We start from the raw sequence: 23328 nt of genomic DNA, 5'->3' as shown, positions 1-23328 counted from the left end.
ATTTCAGAAGTGGTAGGGCTCAGATAACCCTACTTTCTCTAAGCTCGCTGATTACTGCATATACAATCTATCAACCTGTAAATGAAGCCTGAACTCTTAGGAAGAAAATTCACTGAAGTAAGATTTCAATTGAAAAATGGACTTAAATTCACCACCTTGGAATAAGATACCTGGCAACTGTGCCCTTTTTTCCTCACCTCCTTTCAGTGGATAGTAAGTGTCAATATTATGGGCAACCCCATGGTACTTGCAGAGTACCATGAGGTTGCCCACAGTACATAAAATTACTATCTTAAAATTTGAAGCATTAACTATCAGCTTATTTAGATTTTTAAAAACTTATTCTATAGAATTCCAACCAGCATGAACAGAGTATTTTATTAGCCACCACTTGCTTTTGCCAGTATTATAATCAAAACATGTTTTATATTTTAACAAATGGGGAAAACTCTGAACGAATACATGCAGACAACATTTTTAAATAACATTATCAATAGACAATTGAACTTCATGTAAACTGATATCCAGACAGTTGTTTTTTTTTGTAGATGGTCATGAAGTCCATCTCTGATTCACCAAATGTCATACAACTTCTAAATGCATTGCAATGAAAATCTCCATCTCTTAGACTGGCCTCCATTTCTTAATCTCTTCTCCTTTCCAAGTTAATAATTCAAAGTACCTACTCAATTTCTTCTTGCTTTACATTTGAAGGGTTTTTTTGCACTGCCTACAAAACAAGTTCATATGCCTGCTCTACTTAACACAAGACGACCATAACACACTGAGATTGTCTGTAAAACTCCTGTTATTCTAAAACTAAAAACCGTCCACAAGATAGATTTTCATTTACTTGCATGATTTAACAACTCAGTGTTTTTCTGACAGAACTAGGTATGATTGCATTTTTTACAAAAATATTGAATTGCACCCAATCATAAGCCTTACGTGTGTCTCTTCCAATTAGCCACGTCCTACACTGTAAGTCTTCCTACAGATACAGCAATTCTCCTTTCTCAAAGAAAACTACACTAATATGCAAACAGTCCAATTCATTTTAAGGAATATACACCCAGAATAGTGATACTACTAATTAAGTAAATGTGGGCCATGTCAACATTAAATCTATCATTTCTTAAATACAAAGAAATTTCACTTTCGTTCCAGTTTAATTTTAAAATCAGTTACACTGCTAGCACGTAAGTACCCATACACCTCCATCTTCTCCAAGGATGGAGGTGGTAGATTAGATCTATTTGCTTTTAGTTCTTTTGCTTCAGAAAAGGATCATGTTAAAGGAATGAGGAAGGCTAATGAGAAGGAAGGTTACAGTGAATTCCTCAGGAAGACTGCCAATGAAGACCGATCATCTATTCGTTCCTACAAAGGCAATCACACAGCTTACTGACAGTAATATCATATGGATTTCTGCAGAAAACACTGTTCTGGAAGAACTACACACAATTTTTAAAGGAAACAAATGAAATAAAGCAAAGATACTCAGGTGAATTCAGTCACGCGAAAACTCTTAATTCCCACATTCCACAGTTCCCTATTTTACTTATAAGAAGCTATAATGCCCACACAAATATATTTTTCTTTAATAATTCAATTAGGCAATTCAGAGACTTACTCAAATTGTCAGAGACGACAAAGTCAGTGAGACCTACAGTTCCCAATTATCTCAAAAACTACCGAAAATAGATTTTTCAGCTTTCAAGAGAACTGAACATATAATATATATATATAAATATTAACATATAAATATATAACATATAAATATAAAATAATATAAATAAAGAATATAAATAAAAACATACTATGATCAATTCGAATCACAGATAATACATGAAACCTTATGGTTGCCCCCAGCAGTCTCAGGAAATTTAAAAATTCTGACTCATAGCTAAGTCTGCACACTGTAGAAACCATGCATTGCAATTCCATGACTCAGACAGCTGTGGAATCGAAGTATGACATTAATTTCAATCTAGTGATGCCTAGTAGACAAAAAACAACAAACATACTTCATATGATATGTAGAGATTTTATGAGTTGGTCAAACAAATCTTACCCCAGCAGAATTTTAGCATGAACCTCTTTGTTAGTCCTTGAGATTTCTCTCAAAGAGGTAATTTCTGCATCAAACCAAAATCCTCTTTCTTCTGGAGTCTCAACATTGTAGTTAACCATCACCACATCACCCACTTTCAGTTCACTCCACTTCAGAATGGTTCTTGCTCGGGGTCGAAGATTACTGATGTCCATTTCTACTATGCCATTCTCTGGGTACCTTGAAAAGTAAAACCAACAACAGCAATCATTATAACTCCTGTAACAGTAAGAAGTAAGTCTCAGACAACGTTGTACAAAAGTATACAGTTTTTACATGTACTTTGGGCATATAAGACACACAGTATAAAAATCTGACCTAATTTCCTTTTGAAAGTTTACTTTTTGTATAAACACAGACCAGGAATTTGACTAATCTCAGATGGAAAAACCAGCAAGTTTTCTCTCTCTCTCAAAAAAAAAAAGTGGATAATTAAGTAAATCTTTAAGCACTGGATGACTTTTTGATCGGAATGTGATTGAGTTTAAGGTTCTGGTAAACACATGGGCCTAGTTTGCTCCCATAAAGTCAATATTCCAATTAAAAAGACAATGAAAAGGTAATGAAGATTAAAACTAGGTTTTTCACTCAGCACATTTCTAATTTAGCTTTGCTTTCATGCATTTGTTACATTTCCACTAACTTCAGTCACAACACATTCAGGACAGTTCTTTTTAAAAATTTAACCCTCCAAACACAGCATAACAAGCTCATACGGTGAGTATAGTTCAAGTCCACATTTCACATGTTTAAAAAAAAAAATCTAACTACAAAATGTAGTAAGCGAGAAACAGAAGACTCTTAATGTGATACATGAACTAACAAACTGAAAATGTTTCTCCCTATAAATTACAAAACCAAATATATCCGTAAAGTCAAGTGCAAGAATCATTCCTTCTCTTGACAACACACTTCTCTTGGAAAGATGTAGTAAGGAATGCAATATTAAAAGAAATTAATGGGTCATCAAATCATAACTGAGAAATTTTAGTTGATTTATTTTTCACTTGGTGACTCTTCACGCAGTACTTTACATAATATTACCTACAAACTGCTAGGGTTTATAAGAGACTGCTTTCTTCCTCCTGTGTTGGTGTATGCCATCACAGCAGATACACAAAAGAGTAACGAAGAGTTTCTGAACAGCTTCAATCTTTTTCCAAGTTAAGAAAAACTCATTTAGCAGAATTAAGATAGTGATATTTGACAGCACTGCAACTAAAATACCAATGTAAGAAAGCAAGCTTTTAAGATTTGAGATATTAACTTTTCAGTTCAACACCACAGCCTTCTTAAACCCTCTGTATAAGGCAATTATTTAATGATAGCAGAGCCTGTACAGTTTGCTTATGTGCTGGAAAAACAGCACAACATGGATATGATGAAAACATGGCTTGCAGAAAAAAAAGCTGGCATGTTACAGAAAGTAAAAAGCAAGATGTTAGACTGAAACAGTGTAGTTCCTTTCTGATACTGGGTGTAAGCAAATAAAGGATCTTCCATCATTTAACGATTACCAGACAAGGTTACAGTACAAATTTAACAGATAAAATGAAAATAGGTTTACTACCTATAAACAAGTGCTATTAAAAGTATTCATCTTTCCTCCTTAACAAACATTGCTGAAAATTATGTATCTTAAATTAAATTTCCACCATGTAATTGCTGGTCCTTTAGGAAGGGAACTCATGCTTTATAGTTAATATATCCTTATCAGTCTTTACAGTTAATATATCTTTGTCAAACAGCACTGTTAAATTGTAATGGCAGAATCCTACTCCTACTAATAAAGGTATGGCTCCGTCACTTTCCAGCATGCCTCCCTGTAGCGGATAATTTCAAGGTCTTAAGGAAATCACACCTTGTCAATTACTACATTACTACATAAAGAAATACTAAACAGCATGAGGCTCTGATAGACTATAGCCTGAAATCAGGATGTCTGCTCCTAAACAGTTGATGGAAAGCCCACTGATGTAGTTGGATGCACTTTAAACAAGTTCATTTTGCTTTATGTCTTCTATTAAATCTAACACATGAGTTTGCTACTACAGATAAGGCAGAGGAGGTGGAGGTGGCTAGATCTTGCATTCTATCTCCAGGCATTTCTTTGTCCTCTACCACGCAGATATCTAGAATGCGCCTTCAATTTGTGGAAAGGTTTATTAATTTTTTCTTGTTTAAAGAAACACGAACCACAACAGTTTAGAAGTGGCTGTACCTTTACATAAACCAGTGGCCAAGTAAAAAAAATCATATCTTTAACTACCTACAACAGTTAAATCCAGAGAGCTTTCTCCTCAACATTTTCAGATCCTAATCATAAAAATCTGCATGATAGGAATTATATCACAGAAAGACAGGTGCTCCAGATTGAGCCATTATCCACATGACAGACACATATGATGTAACCCTCCACAGTTCCTGATTTTTTTTTACTTGGTTTTACTTCCAATTTGAGTGTGTACTGCAAAGCTAATATTTGCAGTTTCACCCTTACATGGTGCAGCTTTCCCTTAAGAGAATTATTATATAATTCCACTATAATTATTCATGAATGTTGTAACTGTAACATCCACAAAAACAGTAAGACAGATTAATCTACAGGTAATAAGGCACTGTATCACTGAGGAACTCACAGACTATCATTGTTAACAATAACTCCATCTTTGTTCTTGGAAGTATCTGATGAAAGAACCCAAAGAAGACTACCATGACTAGAACAAGATCACTTGCCAAAAGACATACTCCCAAAGTTCCCTTTTACAGACAGAAAGAAAATAACTGCTTTCCAAAGAAAGAAAAGGCAGGCAGACTCTTCACTAAGCGAATTTTATTTCTTATTGGCTAGACAGAAACTTAGGCTCAGAAACTTTGGAAGAAAAAAAGACAGCTTACAAACAGGTGAGATTTCTCATGTCAGAATTCACCTATCCTTTGCATCAGGTTCCAGATATTGGATGTTTTGCTGCTGTGGCTTCAAACATGCTTGTATGGACATCAGTGAATCCTAGCAAACATTCAGCCATTCACGTTTGTCCATAATTGACATCACAAGCAGAACAGCGGAGACAGCTTTTGTCACAAGCTTTTGAGTTAGGCTCAAAATCACATAGAGTCATACTATATATGTTAAGCATAGTACCACTATTCCTCATTCTATTAAGTAGATAGTACTTCCACAGTAAACTTGTGCTCTCAAATTTATCTAATGCCATAATTTGCCTAAGTATGGAAAAGATCACACTCACATTAGAAAATTATACTACCTCCATGTTCATTTTCCCAAAGTTTACTATGTTATTTGTAAAAATCCCACATTAACCAAAAAAATTAATCTTTTAAGTATGCAAGATTAATATTTAAATACAGAATCACAAAATGGGAATATGTAGACTTACATAAATAAACCAAAACATAAAGAGAACAAATACGATATCAAGAATGAAGTTAAAAACCCATTCTAGCAAGCTATAATAAAAGATTACTGTTAGACATGAGTGTTTACTGAAAGTGTCTTATTTATTGAATTACTTTTAAAATCCTAAGATGACCCCCAAGAGAAAACAAATACTTTCACAGCAGTGTTCTAATTAGACTAGTGTAAATTGGGTACAGTTGAAGATTATATGACATCATTCAACCTTTAACCTTAAAAAAAAACTATAGACATTTTCTTGGTTTTCAATGTTTTTCATGACACTTGGCACCTAATATTGAAAAGATGAGACATCATAACAGTAAGCATAATCACAACAGTTTAACGAATACCACCCATAAGAAGTCTCATGTTCATCATTAAGCTGTATTTCCCTGTAATTTGATTTCTCCCTGTAGTATTACTAACTGTAAATACTAACAGTAGCACAGCACAGATTTCTTAAGATTTCCTATCTATGTAGACAGTTTCCATAGCAAAGAATTACCTACGAAGTAAAAATTCCAGTGCTTCTTGGCTATGGTCAGCATCTGCTCATTCTTAAATGCTCAAATACTGAAAAACGTATTAGCTTTATGTCAGAATATGAACAAGTCCAATTAATTTACTGAGAACTTCCAATATATCCTCTAACACTTTTCTCAGCTGATACCAGAATAACTGGAATAGGACAGATAAAATTCTTGAAATAAAAGTCAAGACTTCCCATTCCCTCTCCGCACTAGTATATTAAGTAATGTTAGCGCAGATGTACAGTTTCTTAAATTGTTATTTTTGAGTATAAATAGAACTGAAGTATAATTTATTTTCTCAATCAATAAACTCAGAAAAGAGTCCTTCAATATACATCCAGAAATGAAGGAGCAGAAGGGGACACACAAAAGAAGAAAAAGGAATTAACTCATAGAGGAGGTAAATCTGATTAAGAAAACTGCATTCACACCACCATGCCCTGACAATTTGATACCTGAGCAAATAATGAGCACAATTTTGCTGCAGTATTTTGAGAAAGTGAATGACAGTATACTGGAAGAGTATCTAAGTCACAATTAAAAATTAAAAAAAAAAAATAAAATCACTGAGATAAAGCAGTGTGCTTGCACTTCCAAAAGACAGCCAGTAGGTCTGATAATTTGTATTACAAGAAAAAAAAACCAACATATTTCAAAAGAATAAAAAAAGAGACAGAACAAATAATGAATATCAATAAAGATCAAAATCAGCCACATGGAACATAAATAAGACCTTGAAAACATTACCTAAAAACTAATAATTACAGAATTAAGCAGCTTAAACACTAGGAAATCATATTAGTAACCTGAAGAGAAACACCTTACTTTCCTAATGATTTTAATTCTGAGTCTTAAAAATAATTAATTCTAACTATTGCACTGTGTGGACTGCATGCAACTGCATGCATACCCTGAAAGACAACAAACTGGAAACAAAGTATCAAAACACAAGTTCACAGCCTGTAAGAAATACATATAAGGTTGAATTTTTAAAACAAAACTATTGTACAACAAGTCAAAATACTGTGAATGCAATGAGAAAACAGGTTTACTTCACTAGCTAGCACACATGATGACAAGTCACACTGAAAGACTTATTTTTTCAAAACACCTTTCCTCAGGAGTTTAATCCTGTGACTGTACAAGGAGAACACTTACAGGTAATTAAAGATAAATAAACAAGAAGTCAAGAGAGTTCAGTCATATTCTCACTGATCACATTTTTTTTTTCTTTCAGCCTTCTAAACTCCTTTCCAGGAAGAAGCCTAGGTGCGGCTGGATCCAGACTTAGCCCCGATTGTAACGAAGAATTCGGACCCTAGGTTCTGTCACAGAGTTGGTTTATTGCAGCCCGAGCTGGACCCCTCCCACAAGGGACCCAGAACAAATAAATCCCTGGGCAATCATATGCTTCACAATCTAAGTACCTCCTTCTCATGCACTCTTCACATGCTGCCTACACAACCGCTAGTCCAATGGTATTTCAGGGCTGGGGTCTTCTCGCTCCTCATCAGGTCTCCACCCTGTCTCTAGGCAGGCCACTTCCCTATCTTCAAAGTCCGAAGCTGGTCATTAGTTGCCTTATTTTCTAGCTTGGTCCAGCCCCTAGGGCCCCTCAGTAAAAGTTATCAAGGTCTTGTTCATTATCTGCTGCCTGTTTTGAAGGTCTTTTTTCCTTTTGAGTTATGGGTTTGGTTCCCCTTATCTTGTAAATTAGGACACCCCATACTCCTTTTGTTGCCTGCTCTGCATAGCATCTGTGTTAACAGAGTTTATCTGAAGTTCATTCACGCTAAGTTTTACACAAGGCCTACTAATGCTAAGATACAAGCAAGCTATGATTCAACCACACTTGATTCTAACTCAACTTACCACTAAGCAATCACACAATTAGTTTTAACATTCTATAAGTAAGCTTATCTTATCCCTAACAGAGGCTTAACAAATGCCTAGAATTTCTCCTTAAACTACTTCCTTTTAGGTTTGAAGGAAGTGTCTACATCCTTAGAAAACAAAGCCTTACAGTTAGTGCCATGTTGAAACCCTGAAGACTAACACATGCAAAGACTTTGAGATCATAAAACACAGGTTATGCTGTCAGGAAATACACTGTAAAGGGGACCAGCAATCTCATAAGGACTCGATTTCTTGAAGTTAAGTGCAGTAGTGTGCAGCCTGCTCCCCCAAAATACTTTAAAGATTAATCAAATATTCCTAGACAGCCACATCATAGTGGCACTCTTTTTCTAATAATGACAAAGAATGAAGACTTATGTGACCTAGCAGGTCTCCTATTGTTTTAGTACTGTCTAATAATCTGTATGAGAGGAAGTTCTCAAAGAGTTAAGTTAACTAATCACTAATACTAGAAACTAGAAAACAAAATTATGCAGCTAGGAGAGTTGCTCCAAGGAGTCATTCAGACCAGTTATAAAAAAGTTTGTTACTGACAGAAGGTCAAAGAAAGCATGTGTTTCCCTTTGGAAAACATTATCTTAAGAGAAGATTCTACTGGGCAGACAAAAAAAGCTCTCATTCTGCTTCTGAAATTCTGAAGTGGCCAACATGAATCAAAGGTAACAGGTGCCATAGCAAAGATGATATTTCTTCGTATTTCTAGCCACTAACTTAATATCCTTCAAAGGAAATCACTCCCCAGCCTCCTCGTTTCAACTGTCAAGACTACCGCCAGGAATTTGACAGCATACACCTTCCTGATATGCACTATTTCCTGTGCTTAAGGTATATAAAGGAAAAAGTCAAATATTTTCATTTAAACATGTTTACATGTGGTATTTAAGAAATACATGATGTGCAAGGGCATGTATTTTGGCATTCTTCACAGAAGACAAAACAGAACTGTTTGCATCACACACTTTCACTAATGCTGCTCAAACTAGCTAACTCTCAAAGAAGCAGTGATTCTTTCCCTTGCTGTGCTTCCACTAGGAAGACACTGGGCAAATTCATTTTTTGGATCTGTAACATAAAAAAAATATTCACTTAGTTAATAGTAGGTTTTAGATCTATTACGAAGCAAGAATATGTCACTGTACAGCCACACAACCATCAAATTCAATGCAACTCAACTATCAGATATACATAGTTGGGAAGCTAGGTAAGAGGAAGGAGCAGCAGCCATCTCATCTGACAAAGGCCCACAATGTCTTTTGGTCTCCAAAATCAATGTATCAACAGTTCCACCTGTGTAAACTCTCAGATACACTCTACTGAAGTCCAGCCTACCACCTTTATTTGAACATTTCATGTTAAAAATATTCTGAAAAATATACCTGTTAAGGAAGTATAAACTTCAAACCATTCCTTGAGAAAGGAATAGGAAGTTTAAGACTTTTGAGAATTTCTTTGACTAAGGAGACACTTTCAAGGAGAAAGTGATTATTCTTGACCAGGTAGTACTTAGAACTGTTCTTATTTACTTAAAATGTTTTGTGCTCTTCAACTATCAACCTGTGTCTTCCATGTTACTTACACAGCACAACTAAAATTTTTTACCTCTATGACAGCACGGTGAAATCCTAATTTTCTTAATGTGTGTGTACATACACACATACATACTTTTTAAAGAAAATGCAGACTTGTGTATAAACACACTATTTTTCAAAGGTTAGTGACAGCATGGACTAGAAACGACAAATGAAACTCATCTGAAATAGGCAAGACTTTTGATAAGGATAATGATTACAGAAGGACAGCACATGTTAGAGTGCTAGGCTATCAGTCTTTCAGACAAAATGCCTCAGTTTCTTAAGTTTTGTCTCCTCCATTTACGAAAATTATGATCAGGAATACCTTTAGCCTTCATTGGAACTGTTTCTCCTCACACCACTTTCAAGGTGAACTTCTCTTACTGTCTGCAACCCTGATTAGTCCTGAATAAACAGAATAAGTGTGTAAGAAAAAGGTTTAAATAAAAAAGTAATCTTCTTGACAATGAGAAGTCCCCTCATACTTAAAGACCTCCTCCTCCTGTACTTAAAACTTTTCAAAGCTCCTACAACATGAAATAATACAGGAACAAAGTGCTTTCCATTTCAGCAGAGTGTTTCAAGTAGGATCCCTGCCATTTTTTTTTCCTCCTAAACTGTTTTTTAGTCTTGCATTGTTTCTCCTCTGTCCAAATAAAGTTTGTTGCCCAAGTTCCTATTTTTGTATCTCTTTCAGCTAGCATCAGGCACCTATGCCGCTTAACATGACTCAAACACTTCAGAAGCAGAGGTAAATAAGCCTAAAATAGTAACGGCCAGTCTTAAAAATCCTTCTCAGGTAGAAGCAGAAACCAAAATTAAAACATAGTAGTATTGACTTGATGGGTCAATTAATTTTGGTAGTGTTTAACAGCAAGTTTTCCATCTCAAAGTGAAAGATACCACTGACAGACTGATAAAACTGAATTAGTTCAGTTTACACTTAGGAGCACACAAGTCCAGCAGGTGTCCTGGATCACTGAGATCAGTCCCCTTTTATTACAAGCTACCACATACATTAATTTTTCCTGGACTCCATTTAAGCTCTGGAGAGAGAGTCTAAAAGTACTGTGGTATTTTCCGTAATGATTTTTATTACATTTTACACAGCTTATGGAAAACTAGCTGGCTAATGAGAGAGACATACTGACTCAGGCTTACAAGTGTGGTATTGGTATATCCTTATGTGCCTTTACCTTCAAAGCAGGTTGTGATCTCTTTGGGGTAAGGAATGCCTTTTTGTTAAATGGTTCTACCAAGTTTAGCACAACAGTAAGTGAATTTATTCTTGAGGACTACAGGTCCTAATCAGTAATAATATTTGATAAAAGCATACATAGTACATCTAAAGTGCCCTTTATTTAGACGCAGTAGCATCAGCAACTTAAGGCCAGAAACACTAAGAACAGATGTCTTATTAGATACTGAGGAAAATTAATGCTGTTCTTAACTCTGCATGCTGAAGAATGAAGTGGACTACCCATCAGTGACTTTATTTCCTAGAAATGCATTACTCAGGTTCATTCTGTAGAGAAAATTGCCTCTAATAGGCACAGATCTCCACACATTCTCCTCTTGTCATTCCTCCCACCCTCTATTTTCGGTACAGGAAGTACAAGCAAACGCTCCACTAGGAGCCAACGACATAACCGGAGTTCTCTACAAGAAACAATGGTCAGCATACCCAGAGTGCACGTAAGACTGTCACTGTAGCAAAGCCACATTCAGGATCATGCCTGTTTCGCCAGGCCGTGTACAAAATTTACCCATTCAAAGCTCACTGTTTCATCTACACAAAACAGCTGTTGGTTCTACTCAGCTCCAAAACCCCAACAGCATACAGGCTCCAGAATAGATAAATGACAAACATGCACATGGAAATGATACTTCAGAGAACACAGTTGTTCTTACATGCCCCTCCTACCTACCTACACATCAGTCTACAGGCACAGTCATTAGCTTCCCACACCCACAGTTTAGACAGAGTGGGCTTCCGGTTTCTCCATTACACAGTAATTACTGCAGGAGTGCATCCAAGGACAGCACAGTTTCTAAACGCATGCTATATCCATTGTTAATATTCTACAAATATCCAGAATGGTGGCATTCTTTAATAATCATAGAATCATAGAATCTTTAAGGTTGGAAAAGATCTCAAAGATCATCAAGTCCAACCATCAACCTAACACCATCATGCTTACTAAACCATATCCTGAAGTGCAACGTCAACACGTTTTTTGAACATCTAATGTCAGAGTTAGAAGTATACTGCAAGTTAAGATCTGCCTTAGCAGTCTTGCAATAGATTTTCAAATTACCGGCATCCACTAAGACCATCTCTAAGATTGCTGTATCCTTTGATGTTCCAGCTAGAAGCTCAAGGAGACACAGGGACCATCTGCAGTAACTGGTCCCAAGCAAGTCGGACAATGCCTATCCTATCCAAACTATGAAAAGCTATGCAATTTAAGAAGAATATCCGAAAACTAGTTTTCTAACCAATATCAGAGGCACGCCAAACCTTAGTTTAAGTCAAAATCTAGACTGGGTCCAGAAAGAAATCTTATAATATTACAAAACCCCAAAAACTGAAACCCATATGCAGGTTGTCATTACCCCTGCTGAAGTGAGAGAAATCATGAAAGTCATCCTGCTGAACAACAGAACTATCATGCTGGCTGACACAGGCTCTAAAGGTTAACATCAACTATCGGTTTTCTACTCCATTAACAATGAGGATGATCCCTCAGAGACTACAGCATTCTCACCAAATCCTGAAAAAACATTAACTTTAGTAGAGTAAAAGGAGAGAAGTCTGGGAACTCACTGAAAGAGAGTGTACTGTTATGGAAGCAAGGACTAATGTAATAACCCTTAAGATCCACTAGACCAACAAAAGTAGCAACCAAAGAGCTTCTCCTTGAACAGGGACACTAAAGGACAGTAAGAACCCTAACGCACTTGGAAACTTAAGTCCATCAGGTTAAAGTCTTCCTGTTCACCAACAATGACAAAGTCTATTTTAGTAAAATAGTATTAAGAACTGTGGGTGAGGGGAGCGGGACAGAAAAATCTACTCCTAATAAACCTACTACTAGAAATACTCTGCCTGCACAGATCCAGGAACTTGGTAAAGCTTTTAGGAATCTTCACTAACATAACGGCCATCTGGTTACCTAATTTCCAGAATCAGGCTGAGCACATAACTCACTTATAGTGCATCCTACCTCACACTGCTTTTCAGACAGGCTTCTTACAGCATCAAAGACAAGACATCTATATTAATTCTTACAGATCACAAGAACACCCACACACATCTACACAGAACAGACACAGACTTTACTACAGTATCTTGGGCTGAGAAACAAAAATACCTCAGACTACCTCCAGATCTGAAAGAAGTCAGAGGGCATCACTCCACAGCTGCACAAGTGCTGCACAAGCAAAATATGAAATAGAGTAAGTTAAGAGGAAAGGGCAAACTTTTGTATGACACAGCACTGTAAGACATGTCCTATGGTGCCACATTAACCTACTGAAGCGCCCTGCTCCTGATTTAGAAGTGATTCTTAAGCCAGCTGTGGTAGAGGCTCTACCTACAATTACCTCAGTTAACTTTAGGATCTAAGCATGTGTTGGATTCCTCACGAGTCCTTTCAAATAAGGATTCGGCTTTCTTCTGTCCAAGACAGGTTCACGTCTTCTTTTGTATTAAAAGATAGTTGCTCAGAGCAGAAGAAAAATGTATGATCGCAGTGTATGAAACCTGATAGCACACCCTTGACTTCAACATCTTTAATGACTCTTTGTGATACCAATAAATGCAAAGGTGAAATGGAAATACAATGAATAAAGTGGCAGAAGGGAGGAAGATGACACTGGTAGAAACAGGAACACACCCACAAACAACACTGCCGCCAGAAACTCAATGCAGAAGATGGACTATCAGGCAAAAGCTATACAGCCACGACTGGATACCAGGACAGCTGGTACTGACTGAAGGTCAACATTGGCAAAACTTATACTTTGGTCTCCTCCTCACGGATGAGAATATGGCTTTCTTAAATAAGCACCACAAGCCTTCTAAATCTTCAAGCATTTTAAGAACTGTGACCTCAGTTTAATCTGGAACTCAGAAGTTCTGTTCCTCCAAATGGCACTAGGTTTTCCATAAGCAGAACCATCTCTGCAGAAATATGTGGGCCTTACAACTATGGCAGCAATTTAGTTAAATGCTAGGCACACAGCCTCAGGGCAGCAGGGGGCACAGAGGAACCACAACAGAAAGAACTCAGCTATCCTGTTCCCTACGAAATCAAGGAGCGATATGTAGTACCTCCTATCTGTAGCAGTTACAGCTGGTAGGAGAGCTTTTTTAGCCATAAGGTAATTACTCCTTTGATATTACTATAACTAAGCTCTTGCCCAGAAAGGTTAATTTCTCTTAATCATACTCTTTGCTAGAAGAGCTCTGTTATATTCTACGCTTCTGTGATTCTAGATTATTCCCCTTCAGAGTCACTGTAACTACACTGTTTAAACAAGAAGTGGAAAGAAGAGAGAGACAAATGAAAACTCAGCCCTTCAGCAAAGGTACACTCTTATGAAACAAAGGATTTGAAGAAAGTGGATTTTACCAAACCTAAAACTGCAAAACAATGCGTTTAAGTTTTGCACAGGACTTGTGATATGTAAATCTAGCAGCACCACTGCTAAAATCCTTTTTCTCACTTAAGGGAAGGACAAGTCCTGCTTCAACATTTAAGAACAGCTGTTCTCAGGAGAACACAGTGACCTAGAAGTTACTTTGTTGAGAAAGAATTAATGATTGATTGGATTCTTCACTTGATGATAGTATCAAATGTTTCCAGCCAGAAAACCAAAGCCAGATGAACATCAGATCTGCTCATGCTGTACTAACAACTATTTTCAAAGAATCAGGTGTGGAACATACAAGCAAGCCAGTACAGACGCAGCCTCCCCCACGCACAGCCACAGGACTACACAGAACCACTGGCTAGGGCAGCATTATCCCTCAAGCTAGGAGAGTGAGGGTAAAAATTTCTAGACACATTTTGGATGAAAATTCTTAATTAGTTCTTCATGCTCTCTGAAAAATTTTCTTACCCAAAAAACTTCAGAGAGAAATGCACACCAGTATAAATTCATAAGGCAATCAAGGCTAAAGTTGAACCCTACTGACAAGTACAGTTTGAGAGAAAAGGTGAAGCTCCATTTTTGGATAAAGTTCCTAGCAATGCAGTTCTGATGGTGTCAAACAACATATAACTCAGTCCAAATCTATGAATACAATGTGAATACCCATGGGACAGCTAAGAAAAGAAAGAACTTCATCTGAGTCAAGATGTGGATCTGTGTGTTTTGGAGGCAGCAACGCAAGATAAGCCTGCCCTAGAGGACTTTGTTTCAAGAACTGGGCCTGTGATAATGGAAGACTCAGTCTTGAGATGGGGCTGCACAGACTTCCAGTGTCTCCTACATAAACATCACTATTAGCATTACTGGTTCAAGGTGGGGAAAGGGGAAGAACATAAACTTGAACTGTTTTTTTTGGGGGGGGGGGGGGGGGAGGGGGGGTGGTGTCAAAGTCTGCCACAACATGGGGTACAGTAAAGTATATTTACTATCAATCACAACAAAGCCTTGGATCACAGTCAAGGGGGTGGAGCAGACCAACTCAGTGCACTGCAGGTGACCTAGCCCTCAGCTGTAACCTTATTTTCAGCAAATTTTCTTCAAAATTGGAAGAATATTAGATTGGAAACTAAGCATCAATGACAATTTGAGAAGTTATGCAGCTTGTCCACCTCTGACACATAGTCCTTCCAACGTATTCAAGGAATTTTGATGGTTTTACCTGCAAGAGGTATGTGTCATCCATTTGGATGCCATTTTTATTCTGATTAATATAACAGCAAGTATTTTCATGTCTTCTAAGAATATACTTGTTGTAGGCAAGGCAGAGCTGAAATCACACTACCCAAAAGAATCATAATCTTTGAGCTAACAGGCAAAAGATTTTCTCCAAAACAACGCAGGACAGATAGACTAGAGAATGCCAAATACATCTGGCAGCAAAATGTACAGTCCAAACCTAAAGAGCAGAACACCCAGGGACAGGTAACTGTGCATAAGACAGTACTAGCAGTAAAATATGAACCTTGAAGAACAGGAGTAAAGACATAGGTCAGATGAAACGATTTCTGGAATAGAGAACAACTGCGTGGCAAAGCACACCATGACCTCCCTATTTAATCACATCAAGCATATAGATGGCAGGACACATGTGTGGTCTACAGATACTAGAGGTAAACACTAATGGATGAAAGCAGTATGAGCACACACACAGCTATCATATGAACAGGCATAAAAAAGTGAGACCTTGAAAGACTTGTAACAAACATCAGTACCATTCATCAAAAACCCAATCACTGATAAATGTATGAGTTGCACTTTCCAGAAAGCCTTCAAATAGTTCTTCTTTCCAAAAGCTCAAACTTCCAAAACCCTAGACTGATCAGTTAAATAACTGTGACCTCAATGACTGCCTTGCAACACTGTTTCTGTGGCTTACCTAATTTTGTTGGCTGAGAACATACAACTGCTATACATAATCTTACAGTAAAAGATTGTCTCCACATGCTGAAAGGGAACAGCCAGATCCCGAAGTACACACAAACACGAGGCCAATCTTTTTTCTTTAGAAAAATCAGACCTGTTGCGAAACATTTTCTACTTTTGCACTTTTAAGTTATGAAAAACAAAAATATCCACTAAATAGGAACATAATTTCACTGCAACAGTTACAAACACTGTTTCTCAGAAAATGTTTGCCCATGGCTAACTTGCATATATCCACAGCATTGTAAACTTCGGTAATCATAAAGCTAGGCCTTTGAAATCACACCACACAATAGACATGTAATTTCAAGAAAAAATATTTTCAGTTTGATCATACTGGTTGAGTTAAGTTATTTTCATGTATTTATTGCAATATTCAACAAAATATTTACATTCTACTTCCACTTTTGTAATTCTAACATTTTAACTAGAAAACTTACACAGTTGCAGATACAGAATACAAACTCAATATGGAGTTTAAGTGCATTAAGCTGTATCTGCAACTAGTAAGTGCATTCAAAAAGAGCTCTTAGTAAGTTAGATTCACAGTTACATACTAAAATAACTGAAGTTGGAATAGCTACTCTAAAAATGTATTTTGGAAATCTACATTTAGTTAATACTGAATATACATTGCATCCTTCTACCTTAATGTTATATTGCACAAACTATAGTATTTTTACTAATCTCAGTATCAAAAATTAGAAATCTGCAATTTAAAGTTTTATTCATTTAGCAATTTAACTAAATTTTACTAATTTTACTAAAGTAACAGATGTTACTTTAAAAAAAATCTGGACCAACTCCTCAAGCAAATGAAGTGGCGCAAACCCTGTTCATAAATTTAAAAATTCCCTCTAAACCCAAGGTTTCCCACCCACACATGGCAGGCTCTGGAATTTGTTTTCACTACAGACACAAACAAACAGGAAAAAAAAACAACAAAAAAAACCCCCCAAAAAACCAACCCGCCCTTAATGCCCCTTCTCCAGCTCAGAATTAATTTCATGCTCTTAGTCACAAAGTTTTCTGTAGCAAACCTCTACTGTATGTGCAGACGTGCAATATTGTGCATGACTGTCCCATTTTGAACAAAATTTATCCAAATCAAGTAAATTTGGTCTCATGAGAGTTCTCCTTCAGCTCCAATGAGAGGAATTGAACACGCACAGGGATAGTTTAAAAAATTAGAAAAACACTTTACTTGGAAAAACCCACAGTAAAAATTCAGTTGTAGAGTTTCTTTTGTTTATGTAAGAAGGATAGTTTGTCTTTATGAAACTTACAAAGAAATTAATACTTTACAAGTATTTAGGCATGAAAGATATTCCCAATGTATTCACTATATCCAACTGAAAAGTGTTATAAATTTAGTAATTTTTTTCTTGGTTGCAATATTGAACTTGCTTTCTTTGATTCCAAGCTTCTTCAAGAAATTCTCGGTTTATACAAGCCAAGTAACAATATGTGACGTCCTCAAAATAGTATCAGGAGCACTTACTCATCGTACTTGATATGATAAATAGCTTCTTCATCAGTGTCCATACAGTCTGAATAAGATGTGGAGGGTGTACTGTCCAAATTATTTGCATTCTCTCTAGAATGATCTTGACTTAAGTTTCCATTAGTCCTTTTGTGTGTGTTACCACTCTTTCCTTGAGCTTTACCATTCTTATGTCCCTTTGTTGCTCGGGTAACATTTTCTATATGAGCTTCAAACCAGGCTCCAATGCTGACATCCCGGGCATCCACCAATTCATTTATCTAAAAAGGAAAATTGAATAATGAATTTATGCTTATTTTACATAATCACAATTAAGAAAAAAGAAATAAGGCAACTTACTATAGTACCGCTTAACTTTGTTATCAGTAAAACAATCAATTCTAGTAAGTAGCTGAGCTTGCAAAAGTTCAAGTAACATGCAGTCATGAATATGTTGCACTTTCAGTATTTTATTACTCTGCCATTATTAAAATCTGGAATGAATGTAATCTGTAGGTAACTTTAAAAAACAAGGCTAGAAATTTTTATTTCCCCCCTCCAAACCCAAACGTTAGCTTAATCTCTCTCATTATCCTCTCCTCTTGCTTTACCAATTGTTGTTTACTGCTAAAATAAGCATAAACAGCATTATAACACTAGCTCAGAACCAAGGGCTTTCCTGAGCCTCCAACTTGGAACTACTATTTAACCTTTTATCTTTCTGGCCTGCGAGATTTTTTTTAACCCTTCAAAACTCAAGGAGAGAGAGGAAGGAAACAAGTCTAAAGGTTGCCACCACAGTCAGTCAGAATCTTACAATCGTAAGAAATTGAACTATCTCCCAGGATTTCTCCCTTCCATACTCACAATAACTCTGGTATTAAGCAACCAAACCACTTTACTATCCTAAATCATGTTTCATTTTCTCAAATCTTCAGCCAGTTAAGAAGATGTTCCTTTAATAATACCGAGAACACTGAAAAAAGATTCAAAGAATAATTCATCAACAGTACACCAAATACAAAAAAAAAATTATTACAACAGAACTATTGCACAACCATACCACAGAAAAAAAATCTATAATAAAAGAGATTGCATGTGTACGTATATATATATATATAAAAATATATATATATATATTTATATGTACATGTATAGTTTAAGCTACAGCCTTTGTCAAGCACCAACACAGTGGCAGACAGACACTTATTAATACCAAAGGCTAGTTTCTATAAACTGAACTATCTTACTGTATTTTCAAAGGAGCAAGCAAAAAACCACGCTCAACAACTTTTAGTAATTAGAGTGAAGCAGTCCTTAGGTATGTGAAAGCGCAACTGACAATAGTTTGAGCTAATGAGTTTATCCCAAGAAAACAATACTTCGTATTTTACTCTTTTCATTCATCTTCTTAAAGTGATCTCCAAAACCAACACGTATTTCAAAATTTAAATACCATAGGTTGTAAGAATAAAAAAGTACAGGATGAAAATTTCAGACACATAATAAACAAATCAGAGAAGGATAGCCTCGTTTTAAATCTGTCAATCTATTTTAAACATAAACAGTGGATTCTGGCACTTCTAGAAGGAACCCTCACGAATGCATCACTACACAACCTTACGTGCTTGAATTAGTTGTAGCTCAAAGTGCTTCTTTATTTCCTCCTCTCAAAAATGCAGTTGAGCAAGACACACAGCACTAAGGATTTCCCGATCTGCTGCGACCAGTTATGAAAATGCCAGAGAAGCCATGTTAGCTAAGTCAAAAATAACGATCAGACCCAGAGCAAAAAAAAAAAAAACCAACCTAAAATCAGTGTAAACTCCCTTAATCATTCCTCCCCAATGCATTCTTCCACAATTTGATGTGCACACTTATACAACAGACGTTCCACCCTTGCAAAGAGTAAGGGCAAATAACTAGTACTACAGACCACTAAGGAACATGAGACACCAATATGTTAGTGGTGTCTAATTTAAGGACTGGGTTATTAATAGCTCTTTGTGAACGGTTTTAAGCAAATACTGATTTTAGTTACAGATTCAGTATGTGTGGTTTTTATTCCAAGCTAGTTAAGAGTTGTCAGCTAAACTGTTTTCACTACAGCTAGAGATTTTTCGTATGAAAAGTTAAAAGACTGTGTGAGAATCAGAAGGTGAAACACACAGGTGCTCCTGAATGAGCTCTGTTTTTTCTAATATCACTTATGCATGCCCAGTGTTATTGTAACTCCTCTCTTGCAACCTGCCTCCTATTCCTCCCTTTGGCACTGGAGATCAGCGATCGATATCCTGCTTAGCCGAGGTTGTGTCCTTTATACATGGAGAGTCTACCCTGGGAAGGACCCCCAGTTCTTAAACCAGACACCACTACCAATGCTCAGCCTCAGCAACAACAAACAGGAGTTCAACATAATTCCACTCACTCCTAGTTCTTCAGAGCCCATGTAGATATCAGATGTCAGGTACAACTGGAATATCAAACAAGCTAAAGCATTCTGATTTACTTAAAATACAATGACCACACTGAGGAACTCTGTTTAAATCGTTATTTTAAACCATCTAATAATAATTTAACTGTTATGAACTATTATTTCCAGTATCAACTCTATTACTTTTCTTTTTTAAGGTTACAGGTTCTATGCTGGCTACCTTTCCCTCTGGTAGCTAAAATCAGAAAGAGAGAGGGAGGGTACAGAGATTAAGACTACTCATAATGTGGAGTAAGATCCAGTGAGGCACAGGTCTTCCCTTAGGCAGAAAGAATTGTAAGAAACTATTCCTTCCTGTAACTAGGCAATTGCTTAGTGTTTGATGAACAAGCAAATACAAAATAATTAAAAACATCCATCTATTTAGCCATCTAAGATACCTTAGTTTACGGCCCTTTTAATTTACTAAACAAGTTTACTACCTTTGAATTACATTACTGGCTAAAAATATATTCTTAAAAGTTTCACGATTCTGTAAGCAGAAATCCTCTATATGTTCCTACTGTCACCTACAAATAGTAAAGAATGCAATGACTGTACCCTTATTTTTCTCAATATATATTAAAAACACGTGGTTGGCAGAAAAAGTAATCAATTCACAGGTAATTAAGGAGGAAGTGTGGTACGTCCCTAGTATTCAAGCTGACTCAATGGAAAAAGTTTCTTTCAGTATGTTTGCAGATATAACCATTCTCTGTTTTAATTTCTCGTTTAATTCTGAACAAAACAGCTAAGAGATCACCTGATACAATTTTTAGCATTCTTGAAAATATATGTTTTAATACTCCCTTCCTTTCAGCAACTGATCTGCGGCCTCTCATCTCCCCAGTGTTCTCCCCATCCTTTCTGGTATTACCTGTTACACTCATTAATTAGTTGTAAAGCATCAGAACGGAAGATCTGGGTTTTTTCCCCACTGTACTAAATGGAGATAAAAATTAAAAAAAAAAAGCACACAATCTTATTTCTCCATATTCAAGCTACTGATTTTTGACTCCTTCATTCCTCAGGGAATAAATAAAACTAAATAGCACAGAATGCTACAGGAACATAGCATAAAGTAACTTACCACTTATCCTTAATACCTGAAACATTAAGTAACAGCCTACATGAAACTAAGAGTTTCCCATCAGGATGGCATGTCTAAATAACAGCGCTCCTCTAACTGAAATGAACTTGTATACATACGGCAGTCTCAACCTCTTTTTCCTTCTCTGGCATTTGAACATTTTCCCGTAAAAGAACTACTGTTATGGCTACTTCTTATCTAAGAGAAACACCTGAACAGGAGGTAAAAATGCTACCATTCCCTATATATACACATCCTACTAAACATTCAATGAGCTAGCAAACTGGAAACTGCCCACTTTCTCTTTCAATCAATCTTCAGGTACTCTGATGTAACCTTACATGACAATATCAAAAAATTCTATGAGGTACAAAATTAACAATGAATTATATATGTCACTGCTAGAAAAACCTATAGCAAAAGGGCAATCATTACATCACATATACAGGTAGCACGGAAACATTAGTATAAAACAAATATTTGGCAAGCTTGGGGAAAAAAAAAAAAAGCTGGGAAAACGTGACACTTTTAATAAAATTATTTGGGTTGGAAGAGACCTTAAAGATCTTCTAGTTCCAACCTCAATGCCCCGGGCAAGGGAAACCTTCCACTAGACCAGGTCGCTCAAACCTCCACTCAACCTGGCCTTGAACACTTCCAAGGATGAGGTGTCCACAACTTCTCTGGGCAACCTGTTCCAGGGCCTCACCACCCCCACAGTAAATAATTTCTTCCTTATGTCTAATTTAAACCTACCCTCTTCCAGTTTAAAGCCATTAAACATGTTTTCCACATAATTTTTTATTAGTTTCCTCTGTCCACAGAAAGTATTTCTGTTTCACAGGTACTTTAAACTTTTGGAAGAGTATGTTTTGGAGAACACAACGTGTCAGAGTTTATGAACTCTCCTGAAACACCAGTGAGCCTGGTGGGTTTCAAGCTTTCATGACTCTTTTCAAGATTTTTTTCATGCTTTTTCAAGCTCTTTTTCATTAGTCTTTTCAAGCTTTCATGACTCTCTGCAAGAGTCGATTTCAATGAAGTCAATTTGCCCCATGTCAAATTGGGGAATTATGTCAAATCATGAAAGAAAGCAATAAGGATACACACTTTCATACAATAAAACAATGAACTTTTTTTTTAAAAAAAAAAAAAAGTGTGAAGCAAGTTTGCAGCTTTTAAAGCTTGTACATACCTTGTACAATCCAATGCCAGGGTCAATGAGAAATGAGCGAGATGATGTAGATGGCTGACTAGGTGATCCATTATTTGGTTTTTTGATTTTGTTCTTGCAGTTGGAAACAGCGCAAGAATTCACTTCTCCATCCTGATCTGTCACAGAAGCAGTGGTAGGAGCTTCAGATTCAGAACGTATCAAAAGCTGAACTATGTCATTTAGTCCAACATTGTAGTCAAATAAAGTGTGTCCATCTTCTAGCTGTCAAAAGAAAGGTACACTTGTAAAATCCTACCCTGAGGTACCTAGGTATTTTCCAAATCTTCCTTTAACATACAATAATTGCACAGACCAGAAGAGGCAAGCCGTCTATTTCAGCTAAATAAAAACCTATGTATTGAGAATATGCAAAACCAAACTCTTATCAGGTTACCTGCAGCAAGGATTTCATCCAATGGAAATCGCCAAAAGGCTTAAAATTAGAAACAGGCATATTTACAGGCTTCAGACCTTTTACTTATGCATCAATATCCAAGATAATGCAGTGACTTTCCTAATCAAAGAACAGGTAGGTTCTATGTTGTCACTTACAAGACATATGCAACAGCTATAAATACATGTGAGAATTTTTAAATAAATCACTGTTGTGAACATTTCAGCTACTTAATTTCACAATTCGCTCTTTTTCAATCTTTTCTAGAAAGCAAGGTAGTATCTGATACTTCCCTAATATTTTGAAAACTATTTCCTAAATAAAATACCTAGATATAAAAAACCTCATACACATACAGCTCCATTTACATTTCAAAACTATAAGATCTGAAAGCATCATGAAAGAGTAACTACACTTAGAGGGAAGCAACACCAAAAATACATACTGAGCCTTTAACTTTATAAATGGAATTCTCCTA

General features: G+C 36.4%; 1 protein-coding gene across 5 annotated transcripts in view; it reads right to left on the bottom strand.

Annotated features, from left to right (window-relative positions):
• The window catches only part of UHRF2 (ubiquitin like with PHD and ring finger domains 2), an 86427-nt gene that overhangs the window by 51184 nt on the left and 11915 nt on the right, over nt 1-23328 (bottom strand). For all 5 annotated transcript variants that reach the window (XM_086771013.1, XM_086771015.1, XM_086771014.1 and 2 more), the window contains exons 2-4: nt 22436-22678; nt 17696-17958; nt 2075-2293 (exon numbers count right to left, since the gene is read on the bottom strand). In XM_086771013.1, the coding sequence (XP_086627139.1) occupies nt 2075-2293; nt 17696-17958; nt 22436-22678 (725 nt within the window). The remainder of the gene's footprint in view (nt 1-2074; nt 2294-17695; nt 17959-22435; nt 22679-23328) is intronic.

The sequence above is a fragment of the Chlamydotis macqueenii genome, chromosome Z (assembly GCF_036417535.1).
Source record: "Chlamydotis macqueenii isolate bChlMac1 chromosome Z, bChlMac1.mat, whole genome shotgun sequence".
In the NCBI taxonomy this organism is placed as follows: domain Eukaryota; kingdom Metazoa; phylum Chordata; class Aves; order Otidiformes; family Otididae; genus Chlamydotis; species Chlamydotis macqueenii.
This window is presented reverse-complemented; position numbering and strand designations above follow the sequence as displayed.